Source organism: Macaca mulatta, chromosome 14 (assembly GCF_049350105.2).
Source record: "Macaca mulatta isolate MMU2019108-1 chromosome 14, T2T-MMU8v2.0, whole genome shotgun sequence".
Classification (NCBI taxonomy): Eukaryota; Metazoa; Chordata; class Mammalia; order Primates; family Cercopithecidae; genus Macaca; species Macaca mulatta.
The window spans coordinates 119,421,010-119,434,634 of NC_133419.1; the positions used below are offsets into that span (position 1 = coordinate 119,421,010).

General features: G+C 43.0%; 1 protein-coding gene across 3 annotated transcripts in view; it reads right to left on the bottom strand.

Moving 5' to 3' along the window:
- Positions 1-9,762: 9,762 nt before the first annotated feature.
- Positions 9,763-13,625, bottom strand: part of DDX6 (DEAD-box helicase 6) — a 42,700-nt gene continuing 38,837 nt past the window's right edge. For all 3 annotated transcript variants that reach the window (XM_015115880.3, XM_015115878.3, XM_015115879.3), the window contains exons 12-14: positions 13,512-13,613; positions 12,813-12,995; positions 9,763-10,074 (exon numbers count right to left, since the gene is read on the bottom strand). In XM_015115880.3, the coding sequence (XP_014971366.1) occupies positions 12,820-12,995; positions 13,512-13,613 (278 nt within the window). In that variant the 3' untranslated portion in view covers positions 9,763-10,074; positions 12,813-12,819. The remainder of the gene's footprint in view (positions 10,075-12,812; positions 12,996-13,511; positions 13,614-13,625) is intronic.

Consider the following 13,625-nt stretch of genomic DNA (forward strand, 5'->3'; position numbering starts at 1 on the left):
TCATGCCTGTAATCCCAGCACTTTGAGAGGCCGAGGAGGGTGGATCACGAGGTCTGGAGTTCGAGACCATCCTGGCCAAAGTGGTGAAACCCCGTCTCTACTGAAAATACAAAAAATGAGCCAGGCGTGGTGGCACGCGCCTGTGGTCCCAGCTACTTGGGAGGCTGAGGCAGGAGAATCCCTTGAACCCAGGAGGCGGAGATTGCAGTGAGCCCAGATGGCACCATTGCACTCCAGCCTGGCGACAGAGCAAGACTCCGTCTAAAAAAAGAAAGGCTAAAAGGGGGACCCAGATTCAGATTCCCTTTTATTCAAGGAGCTCTGTGTCAAGGAACTGGCTCAAGCCTTATTGAGGGGAGTTCAACAGACTAGCTCAAGTCAGAATTCTGTTCACCAGATCTAGAGCTTTTCTGTTTATACAAATCAAGTAAAACTTTCAAAGGCTGCCATCTATTTCAGTTCTAGGGACACTGGAATCAATTAGCTAACACCAAAAATATCTACAGATAAGGGCCTTTCACCAAAACTTCCAAGGAGGCCTTCTCTTTCTCTTTGAATGTTAATTGCATGTTCTTTTTTAAAAAATTTTATTATTTTTTTATGACAGAGTCTTGCTCTTGTTGCCCAGGCTAGAGTGCAATGGTGCGATTTTGGCTTACTGTAACCTCCATCTCCTGGGTTCAGGCAATTCTCCTGCCTCAGCCTCCAGAGTAGCTGGGATTACAGGCACCCATCACCACACCCAGCTAATTTTTGTCTTTTTAGTAGAGACAGGGGTTTCACCATGTTGGCCAGGTTGCTCTTGAACTCCTGACCTCAGGTGATCCACCTGCCTCGGCCTCCCAAAATGTTGGGATTACAGGCGTGAGCCACCACACCCAGCTGGCATGTCCCTAATTTTTATTTCTCTTATTCTTCTGTATGCACTCGAGGGCCTATTGTTGCTATAATTGTCACAGGTTCCTTTCCTCATGCCTTGCCCTTTTTTTTTTTTTTTTTTTTTTTTGAGATGGAGTCTCGCTCTGTCGCCCAGGCTGGAGTGCAGTGGCTGGATCTCAGCTCACTGCAAGCTCCGCCTCCCAGGCTTATGCCATTCTCCTGCCTCAGCCTCCCGAGTAGCTGGGACTACAGGCGCCCGCTACCTCGCCCGGCTAGTTTTTTGTATTTTTTAGTAGAGACGGGGTTTCACCGTGTTAGCCAGGATGGCCTCGATCTCCTGACCTCGTGATCCGCCCGTTTCGGCCTCCCAAAGTGCTGGGATTACAGGCTTGAGCCACCGCGCCCGGCCCATGCCTTGCCCTTTACCTCACTCCATCCCATGGTACTACCAGTAAAAATTTGAATTGTGACATCATGGCATGCCATGGATCACTCACGTCCCACTCCCAGCCTCTCCTCCACCACCTCCCTTAAGGTGGTGATTGAGCTCTTCAAGTATGACCAACCCAATCCCAGAATCTAATTTTAAGAGTCTGTTTCCCAGGGCCACTTCTGGTACCAATTACTCTATCAGTCTGGATCCCAAAAAGGAACAGATGGTGCACTCGTAATAGCATAATTTAAAGAGGACTTATGTAGCATAACTTAACAAAGGGAGGAAACAGTTACCAGAAAATGAGGACAGAGCCACGTAGATTCAGATTCAGTAAGAGACCTCAGGTGGAGGGACAAAGCAGCTAGAAACAATCTTGCAGGGAGGGAATTAGAGGCAGACAAACTCTAACTAGGGAATCAGAGGACCTTACTCTCTTCCCTCTCACTGATTTCCTGGGGGGGATCCCTGGTGAGCAAACCCAAAGGGAAGCCAGGGACCAGAGGGAATGTTAGTGTGGTTCATGCAGGCCAATCTGTGGAGAACAGACCTGAAGATGTAGGCACCTGCTACACTCTCTATTCCATAATTAGATTAATGAGATAATGGAAAGGCAACCGGGGATCTAAGAATCAATACTTTCCCACAGAGTCTACAAAGAAGTCTGACCTTAGACCAGACTGTACAGTACTGTTAAGTGATTTTCTTTTTTTTTTTTTTTTTTTGAGACGGAGTCTCGCTCTGTTGCCCAGGCTGGAGTGCAGTGGCCGGATCTCAGCTCACTGCAAGCTCCGCCTCCCGGGTTCACGCCATTCTCCGGCCTCAGCCTCCCGAGTAGCTGGGACTACAGGCGCTGCCACCTCGCCCGGCTATTTTTTGTATTTCTTAGTAGAGACGGGGTTTCACCGTGTTAGCCAGGATGGTCTCGATCTCCTGACCTCGTGATCCGCCCATCTCGGCCTCCCAAAGTGCTGGGATTACAGGCTTGAGCCACCGCGCCCGGCCTGTTAAGTGATTTTCATATCCGTTCTCTTTGCTCCTCTGATTGAAGACATGTCCCCCCACATTCCTTTATAGACGGGGTAGTGCATTGAAAGAACTGAATATGGAGACAGGTTACCTGATTTTTTTTCTTGAGACAGCGTCTCACTCTGCCCAGGCTGGAGTGCAGTGGCACAATCTTGGCTCAATACAACCTCCGCCTCCTGGGTTCAAATGATTCTCCTGCCTCAGCCTCCTGAACAGCTGAAATTACAGGTGCACGCCACCACACCTGGCTAATTTTTTCTTTTTTCTTTTTTTTTTTTTTGAGATGGAGTCTCGCTCTGTCACCTAGGCTGGAGTGCAGTGGTGTGATCTTGGCTCACTGTAACCTCCGCCTCCCGGGTTCAAGCAATTCTCTGCCTCAGTCTCCCGAGTAGCTGGGATTACAGGTGCCCACCACCATGCCCGGCTTATTATTATTATTTTTTTTTGAGACAGTCTCATCCTGTTGCCCAGGCTGGAGTGCAGTGGCGCCATCTCGGCTCACCACAACCTCCGCCTCCTGGGTTCAAGTGATTCTCCTTCCTCAGCCTCCTGAGCAGCTGGGACTACAGGCATGTGCCACCATGCCCGGCTAATTTTTGTATTTTTAGTAGAGATGGGGTTTCACTATGTTGGCCAGGCTCATCTCGAACTCCTGACCTCGTGATCTGCCTGCCTTGGACTTCCAAAGTGCTGGGATTATAGGTGTGAGCCACTGCATCCGGCCAATTTTTGCATTTTTGTAGAGACAGGGTGTCACCATGTTGGCCAGGCTGGTCTCAAATCCCTGACCTCAAGTAATACCCCCACCTTGGCCTCCCAAAATGTTGGGATTACAGGTGTGAGCCACTGCAACTGGCCAATGTACTTTTCTAATGTACAATCTGTAAATCTTTGAAGTCTCCTTAACAATTTTTTTTTTTTTTTTTTTTTTTGAGAGAGAGAGGAGAGACAGAGAGGAGAGAGAGAGACAGACACATACAGGGTCTCACTACGTTGCCCAAACTGGATTTGAACTCCAGGGACTCAAGTGATCCCCCAGACTTAACGTCCCGAGTAGCTGGGACTACAGGTGTGTGCCACTGGGCCCAGCTTTCTCCTTAACTTCTGAATTTACTTGAATTAAATTCTAATTTCTATTATTCTAAGTTACTACTTTTTCTATATCCTCCACAGCTCACGTAATTGGTAAGAAGGTTTTAACAACTGCTCATCAATCTTCTCCATAACAGCATGTTCAGCTTTCTGCCAAACCTAACCAGGTCACAGATTCTTCTCCTTCTAGAAATTTTGGTTTCATGTTCTACTTTTAGGTCTACGATCCATTTCTTTTTCTTGATACAGGGTCTTGCTCTGTCACTCAGGCTGGAGTGTAGTGGCGCAATCTTGGCTCGCTGCAACCGCCCTCTCCCGGGTTCAAGCGATTCTTGTGCCTCAGCCTCCTAAGTACCTGGGACTACAGGCGCGCACCACCACACCCAGCTAATTTTTATATTTTCAGTAGAGGTGGGTTTTGCAATGTTCGGCAGGTTGGTCTTGAACTCCTGGCCTCAAGTGATCTGCTCGCCTTGGCCTCCCAAAGTATTGGGATTACAGGCGTGAGCCACCGTGCCTGGCAGTATGATCCATTTTGAGTTAATTTTTATAGAAGGCACAAGGAATGGATGAAAGATTTTTGTTTTTGCAACATATTCAGTATCACTTATTGAAGACTATCTTTTCTTCTTTTTTTTTTTTTTTTTTTTTTTTTTGAGACAGAGTCTCGCTCTGCCGCCCAGGCTGGAGTGCAGTGGCGTGATCTTGGCTCACTGCAAGCTCCGCCTTCCGGGTTCACGCCATTCTCCTGCCTCAGCCTCCCGAGTAGCTGGGACTACAGGCGCCCGCCACCTCGCCCGGCTAGTTTTTTTGTATTTTTTAGTAGAGACGGGGTTTCACTGTGTCAGCCAGGATGGTCTCGATCTCCTGACCTCGTGATCCGCCCGTCTCGGCCTCCCAAAGTGCTGGGATTACAGGCTTGAGCCACCGCGCCCGGCCTATCTTTTCTTCATTGAATGGCCTTGCACTGTCAAAAATCAATTAGATTTGTGTAGGTATATTTTTGGGCTATTCTGTTCGCACATGTCTGTCCTTTTGCCAACAATGTTACTGCATCTATAATTGAGTCCAAACCAGGTAGCGACTCCTCCAATTTCTTCCTATTACAAAATTGTTATGGCATAATTTGTCTTCCCACATAAATTTTACTAGAGAGGTCTCACTATGTTGCCCGGGCTGGCCTGGAACCCCTGGGCTCCAGTGATCCTCCTATCTTATCCTCCTGAGTAGCTGGGACTATAGGTGAACGCCACCACACCCAGCTTTCCACATGTATTTTATAGAAGCAGCTTGTGGGTATTTACAAAAAAGCCTATTGGGATTGACTGGAAATGCATTGACCCTCTAGACCAAATTGGTGAAACTCAGATTTATTCTTCCAGTCCATGAACCATGGCATCTCCATTTACCTAGGTCTTATTTTTTCTGTCAGTTTATTTTGTAGCTTCAGCATATATGTATTGCACATAGTTGTTTGTCCCCTGGTATCCATGGGGGTTGGTTCCAGGATTCCACCCTCCCTTGCAAATACGCAAACCCTCAGATGCTCAAATCCCTAAAGTGATGTAGGGTTTGCATATAATCTCTGGACATCATCTTGTATACGCTGTCATCTCGATTACTCGTATCTAGTACAGTAAGTGCTATGTAGATAGTTGTTACACTGTAGTTTAGGGAACAAGAAAAATCTGTACATACCCAGTACAGACCCAACCATGTTAAGCCTAACACTTTTGGTCTGCAGTTGACTGAATGCACAGATGTGAAAACCCAGATACAGGGGACTGACTATTTTCTGTTATACTTAAGCATTTCTTTGGGTAGAGAGCTGGTGAGTGGTGTGCGCAGCTTCAAGTGTCTGCTTTTCCCAAGTTAGATCTTTTATTTCATCAGTGGTTTGTAGTTCCCAGCGTGAAGAATTCCGTTCATACTTAGATGTAGTATTGGGGCATGTTCAGTTTTGGGGGTATGTTCAGTTTTACATCTGAGAACAATTGTAGGAGGTGATAATTACTGATATATTTGGACATATTAAGGACCACATCTCCCTTCTTCCCAACTGATTATCTTGCTTCTCCATTTAGGCTGTGAAATCTGACAGCATGGTGGAACAGTAGCTAAAACAGATGAAGGGGCTCTGAATTAACCTGGGCTTCACAGCAATGATGTGTTGAGAAATGTCTGACTGCTTCATAGTATGAATTACGTCAGCAAAATGCTCAGATTCCTATGCGCACAGTTGCTACTAAGGACATACCATACACACATTTGGAGTTCCAGTGGGTTTTTATTGAGATAAATTAACAAAAACCAAGATTTTACCATATTTTTTGAACCTTATAAACTCAGCAGACTCTGGTCCATATATGTGTACATACAACATAACACATCCCAACAAAAACAGAGCCCCACTGGAACATCTGCCAATTAAGAGAAAGCCAATTTTCCCTTCCCCCGATGTTTCAGAAATTTTGAGTTCCCACTGTTCACTTCTCAGTGGAACTGGTCCCTTGTGGCTAGGGACATCGGAATTCTCTACCATTTTTACTGAACAAAAAGTAATTTTTTTCCTTTGTTTCAAAAAAGGGAACAGTGACTTTGTTTTCTCCAGGCACCCCTTTCCCCACAACCAATGGTTAAAACACAGCAGCCTGTATCTTAATAACCCAGCCCTACCCCCTCCCTTGCCCAGCATTGTCTACTGGAGAATTTAAATACACTTCTGTTGGAATCTGTCAGCTGTGGAGGGGCAGAGTCCAGGTGCCAGGCTAGCTCCCTCTGACCTCATGAACTGTGACCACCTTTGGACACTTAACTCTTTACTCCAAAGATGAGTTTTTAGATCAGAAAGGAGAGTAGATTTTCTTTGGGAGTTTTAAAAAACTATCTTTAGAGATATAATGTACAACTACAATCTCACAGAAGTCCACTCAAGTTCACCAAAAAGCTGACTTACTTCAGCTCTCATGAAGCCAATAATTTTGATAAAGGTATTTGGCAAGAAAATGATTCCACAATAACAAATTTAAAGATACCAAGAACGCTGAAAAAATAGCAAATCAAAATAACATGGCTTAATTCCCAAGAACTTATTTCATTTTTTGTTACTCATCTAGAAGGTCAGGAGTGTGGCTAAAGGCAGTTTCTGATGAGGTTATGAGCTTCCAAAGTGTTTCTAAATCCTTAGTGCAGACACCCTCCCTTTTGGGGCAAAGTACCCTCCCTCCCACCCCATTAAAAAAAAATTAAAAAACTAAAAAATTAAACGTCATCAGAATGAGATGTTTTGATTCCAACAATTTACACTCAAGGCTTTGTGCTGAGTTGTCGTTTGAACCAAGCATGATGGTATCAAGCACAAAGCACGTGGCAAAGGAAAGATGCTCCCATCTCATTCTGAAAACAAATACTGATAACCAAGCCCACCCTCCAACCCTTTGGGGCCAACCCATTTTATGCTGCTGGGACCAACTTGAAACAATTTAGAGGTATATTTAGGTTTCCCTCTCCCTTACTTCTGTGAAAGATCATTTTACAATAAATGTATTCCATTCCTATGGGAAAGGCAAAACAGTATTTATCCCCATCGAGAATATATGGGGAAAGAAAAAACATAGGCCTAGAGGTGGCAAGGTGTGTAACAGTCCATAGCCCATTACACAACTATACAACCAAAGGCTAAACCATGAGTTGGATGTAGTTTTAACATTAAAAATAGGGGGTAGTTCTCATCCAAATGAGCTACTGGAAAATATTGTTACTTTAAAAAAAATACATATCCAACATTGGAAAGAATGTGAAAACAACTTCCAACAGTAACAATGCTCCTTATTATGAGGGCCCAAAAAAGAAAACAAACAAAAATAATAAAATAAAAAAAAAAAGACCAGGCTTTGACCTAGTCCTTAGAGCATCTTTCCATTGAACAATTCCTATTCAAGAGTCAAGCACCAAAACTGGACAGCTGCCTCTACAAGACCTTGTCCAGTAGTGGTGTCCCAGATAGTTTAAGTGCCACTCCTCATTAGAGGCTATACTTCAGTAATACTTTCAATTTTAAGTCTGTGCTTTAAGAGGGACCCACAGGCATGTGGCACCAGGCAGTCTCAAGGTGGCAAAGGAGACTGCACTTTTTGTTTAGTCACCCACATGTTCTCTAGCGAGATACAGAATTGCATTTATACTCTTTTCTTCTATATGAATGATCCCTCTTATCTCGCAAGAGGTGGGGGAGAAAGAGAGCTGCATCGGTACAAGGGCAAAATTTTTTTGGTCAAAAGTTGACACCTTTTAAATTCCCTCTCCCACCCCTCCCTGGAAAAAAAGTTACTTCCTTAATTAGGTTTTCTATTTAGTAACCAACATTAACTGGACAGAATATATGAGGCTTAGGTTCCAAATAGATGAGCTTACTCTTTTTTAAGTGTTTGTACCGTGCAGCTCTTGCTACAGTTGTTACGGAGTTAGGGCTATGTCCCATCAGGAGGCATCTGTAGGATTTTGATCTCCAAGGAATTGTGGGTGAGTCACAAATCGTTTGCTCACAAGTAGGCAGAGTCAAAAAAGCAACTTCAAGTAATTGATTTCTTTGTCCAAGAGTTAAAACATGAAAGTATATGCAGGACTTATTTTGTAATATTTTAGGGTTTTGAAAACAATAAAATATGGAAATCAACTTTTTTAAATTGTTTTTTCCCCCCTTTCCCGATGCCTCCTGATTGACCTAGTACACTGGGTTAAAAGGGAATTAAAAACATTAAAACAAAAACAAAAACAAAAACAAAAACAAAAAAAAACTTCACTGGTTTTGATTCATCTCACTCCTTTTGCCTGGAGATCAGGCCAAACATCAAGCATGTTGGGAGGGGCACAATTTAAAGCAACACTATTGACTGTAAAGCATTTGCCGGCAATTTACAGTGCAAAATGACAGATAACAATTCTTGTCACAACGCAAGAGAATGGCAAGCAGCATTCTGTAGCATGAAAGTTAACAGCTCTCAGGTTGCCCATTCCTGCAAAAGTTTATGTATCGAAGTGGGCAGAGGGCAACACATTTACACACTACAGGAAATGATCCACAGAAAATTAAGCTCCAGAACTGCTAACGTTACCAAAGCTGGTACTGGCTAATATTCTGAAATGCAAATCTGTGCTTTATATATATACTGCTCAATGACACTGCCACTCAATAGAATTCCCACACTGCAAGGTAGATTAATCTATCTTTGCCCCCTGTTGCAGAGCTTGGAATATTCCTCAAACTTCTAGAGGGGGAAGAAGCAAAATCAGAGCTTCTCAAAATAAATCTTGAATTATCAAGGTTTTGAAGCTTCCTTGCTCTCTGGGAAACCTACTCCAAAGGTACTAGATGAGACAGTGTGGCAGCAAACAGTACTTCCCAGATTTCTGGGCCCCTTTACCAACACAGGGTACCACAGAAATCTGCTCTCTACAGCAAGAGGCCAAAGTACTCTCTAGAGTTTAGTGTTGCGTAAAACTGAGCCCCTCTCATCTTTAGCTGCTCCCATAATCACTCTAATCCCCTTAATCCCAGCAACCTTCATCCAAAAAAAAATATATATATATGTATATATATATATATATATATGAACCCAGAAAAAAAACTTATTTACAAAGTTTATACAAGTATACACACCCAATTTTCTATGGGACACGCTTTGCCACAGAGGAAAGAGGGTCAAGGCTCTGACATGTCTACACATCAAGTGCCATACTGCTACTGGAGGCGTATGTAAACCAGTCTTTAGTGTCTGCTATAGAGCACAAAGGCTTGTCATATGGCTCCTGCAATGATAGACTGCTCTTTCCTTTGGGAGCGATGATGTTTTATCTACTCAGCCCAGAAGAAACTTTTACTTGGGATTTTTTTTTAAATACATGTATTTACAGTGCGGATGAACTGCAGTTGCATATCAACTCCTCCACAAAAAAAAAAAAAAAAAAAAAAAAAAAAAAAAGGTGTTCAACATTACTAGTAAGTTTCAACTTCTAGCCCTGGGCTTGAGTATTGGGTAGAAAGGGAAGAGACTTCAACTTGAAACCAAATGAAAAGACAACATTTTTTAAAAGAAAAAGAAAGAAAAAAGGAAAGAAAGAGTTACTATTGTTGATTCCTCGGGCTGTGTCTAAAAGATGATATTCTGAATGGTCTCATAGCATAAGGCACTTCGCACAAATAAGTAATAAGCTCTTCAGGCTTAAAAAACGGATGAGTAATCAGGGAGAAGTTGAAATGCACTCGAGAGTCAGCTGTTGGAGAATTTTGAAATCATAGACAAGCTTGTGTGTTCATTAAGATTCTTCTCTTTTTAGGGTTTCTCCCCTTCTCTTCTTTCTTTTCCTTCCTTGTCCCCTTTCCCCAGAAAACATTTTTTAAAAACCAGCAGTTAGTGCAACTAATGTTCAGTCAGCACACAGTGCAAACAAGTGGAACAAAAAAGGTATATTCCTTCTTTTCAGCCTTTTTCTCTTCACCAGTTAAAAAAAGAAAAAATGTCTGAGCTCTTTTAAGTCTTCGTAGTTCCAAAATAAAAGATGAAAAACCCACAAAGAGAAGAGCATTCCCCCCAAAACGATGTGTCACAGATCCAAACGAGCCTTTTGTAGTTTGTCAAAGCCTACAGAAAAAGGAAATATAAAATTAACATTCTGAAAGCAACACAAACAAGGATACATAGGTTTTCACAATCCTCATCCCAAATGCTCTTTTCTAGTAGTTTCTACTGACCCTGTGCCTACTACAGAATCTACCGGTTATAGGATTAAATAATTTCTGGTAGGCAACTCTGAGACAGATTGGGGGGCCGAATGAATGTGAATGTTCTGACAGCAGGCAACCCTCACTCGTAACAATTAAATCATGGGGAAAAAATTACACCTTAAACAAACTGAATACTCTGCCAAAGTACTAGCAAACATTGGCTAGTTTTATGCTTGTCCAGGGGTTTGTGTTTGATGTTTAACTTAAGGAAAAAAGAGTAAAGAGTAATTCAAAAATTATTTAAGTAACAATTGATTGGGTGAGGTGGCTCCCGCCTGTAATCTCAGCACTCTGGGGAGGCTGAGGTGGGCAGATCACCTGAGGTCAGGAGTTTGAGAGCAGCCTGGTCGACATGGTGAAACCCTGTCTCTTATTTAAAAAACAAAGAGACAAAAATTTTAAGTAACATTAGGTTACTTAAATAGGTAAGATGTTCACCTATAATTTGGAAACTATCCTTTGTCAAATCAGATTTTCTTTTTTTTTTTGAGACGGAGTCTCGCTTTGTCGCCCAGGCTGGAGTGCAGTGGCCGGATCTCAGCTCACTGCAAGCTCCGCCTCCCGGGTTTACGCCATTCTCCTGCCTCAGCCTCCCGAGTAGCTGGGACTACAGAATCAGATTTTCTTTAGGAAATACTGTAACAACCTACCTTGCTTAAAGCTGAGCCTTGTTTCGTGCATTTCTAACTAGAGCCCAATAGTCATCAAAAGATGATAGAGGCCGGGTGTGGTGGCTCACACCTATAATCCCAGCACTTTGGGAGGCCAAGGTGGGAAGATGACTTGAACCTAGGAGTTTGAGACCAGCCAGGGCAACATAGTGAGACCCCATCTTAATAAAAGTAAGAAAAGATGGAGAATAGGTTGTCCAGGAAATCAAGGGTGGGTATTTTTAAAATTTATGTATTTGACAGAGTTTCACCCTTATTGCCTAGGAAATCAGAGTGGGTTATTTATTTACTTATGAGGCGGAGTTTCGCTCTTACTGCCCAGGCTGGAGTGCAATGGCCTGACCTCGGCTCACTGCAACCTCTGCCTCCCAAGTTCAAGAGATTCTCCTCCCTCAGCCTCCTGAGTAGTTGGGATTACAGGTGCCCACCACCATGCCTGGCTAATTTTCTGTATCTTTAGTGGACACAGGGTTTCACCAGGTTAGCCAGGCTGGTCTTGAAGTCCTGACCTCAGGTAACCCACCCACCTCGGCCTCCCAAAGTACTGGGATTACAGGCGTGAGCCACTGAGCCCAGACTGAGTGGCTTTTTTTTTGAGATGGAGTCTAGCTCTGTCACCCAGACTGGAGTTCAGTGGTGCAATCTTGACTCACTGTAACTTTCACCTCCTGGGTTCAAGTGATTCTCCTGCCTCAGCCTCCTGAGTAGCTGGGACTATAGGTGTGTGCCATCACGCCCGGCTAATTTTTGTATTTTTAGTAGAGACAGGGTTTCACCATGTTGGCTAGGATGGTCTTGATTTCTTGACCTCGTGATCCACCCACCTCGACCTCCCAAAGTACTAGGATTACAGGTGTGAGCCACCGCACCTGGCCCAGAGTGGGTATTTTAAAAAGACGGCCATTCTCATAATCTGATTAAACATTTGGTAATAAGGTATTATGGATAGTTTTACCAGAGTTACTAATGTACTTCCTAGAAATTAAGAATAAATGCTAAAAACATTTTACATTTTCAGAAATGTAAATACTTTCATATTCAAAACTGCTGGCAGAGTGCGGGGACTCATGCCTGTAATCCCAGCACTTAGGAGGCTGAGGCGGGTAGATCACTTGAGGTCAGGAGTTCGAGACCAGTCTGGCCAACATGGTGAAACTCCATCTCTACTAAAACATACAAAAATTAGCTGGGCATTGTGGCGCATGCCTGTAATTCCAGCTACTTGGGAAGCTGAGGCACACCAGAATCACTTGAACCCAGGAGACAGAGGTTGTAGTGAGCCATGATTGTGCCACTGTACCCCAGCCTGGGCAACAGAGCAAGACTGTCTCAAAAAACAAACAACAAACCGCCTCCCGCCATTGCCAAAAAAGGCCAGGCACAGTGGTTTGAGCCTATAATTCCCACACTTTGGGAGGCCAAGGCAGGAGGATTGCTGGAGTTCAGTTCTAGACCAGCCTGGGCAACAAAGCAAGACCTTATCTCTACCAAAAATTCAAAATACTAGCCAGGTGTGGTGGCATGTGCCTACAGTTCCAGCTACTCAGGAGCCCAGCAGAACTAGGCTGCAGTGAGCTATGATTGCACCACTGCACTCCAGCCTGGATGACAGCAAGACCCTGTCTCAAAATGAAAAACAAACTGCTGAAAAAGATTCTTTTTTGCTTTCATTATTTTAGGTCTCTGAATTTAAGTACTGCTGACCTACCACATTACTCAGGAAGCTGCATTCAAGAACAACATTTACAGATTCTCTAACGAGACTACAACCTCCCACAAGACATATTATTTACTGTCATTCATGCTAGTTGGTATTTTTACCCTTTATTGCTATTCTATACGGTGTGACATCAAATTTCCCCCAAGAAAGATTTTTATTTCCTGCATTTAAAGGTTCCTCTTAGCTATTCTGTCAGGGACGTACATGCTTGTTAAGGTTTCTCATCTTCTACAGGCTCGCTGTGGTATTCTGCCACATACAGGCTCTTATCAATGTTGCTTGGAATAGGTTTAATTTCTGTTCCCAGCTGCTCCTCAATACTTTTCAGGTTGAAGCGATCATCATATGTGATCAAGTTGATGGCTAAGCCAAGATGACCAAAGCGACCTAAAAAAAAGTTGTTTAAAAATTTTAATGAATAAAATATGAAAATCAATGCAAATTGTGCAAGTCAAGCAGTGGCAAAACCACACAGGATTGATAATTCTGTTCAGTGCCACTCTTAGCATGCAAAACAACTTCTTAATGGTCTTCAAACACAGGTTTCCCTACAACTTCAGGTTTTGTAGCCCAAAGTAGTACTTTATTTTACCTTTCTCAAATGACAAAATGGCTACTCATCTGTGTCAAAAATTGTCATAAAATATACACTAGTCACAGACCATACCACCTAATGAGTGAAGTTCTCATGTTAATTTCATCTCAAATTAAGCAGTTATTTTAACTTTTCTTAATAAACGTTACAGAAGAATTAGAAATTAGTCTTAAATACCAAACAACTGAATTAGTGTTAATTCACTGTTCTCATAGCTACTGTACTCTATTTCACAAAGGAACAAAATTTAGTCATTATGCATCTCAAAAAAGAACTTCTATCAAGAATATCACGTCTTTTTTCCTCACCTGATCTTCCAATACGATGGAGATAGGTCTCGGCCAGCTTTGGGAAATCAAAGTTTATTACCACATTCACAGCTTGTATATCAATACCTCGGGTAAACAGATCTTAAAAAAAAA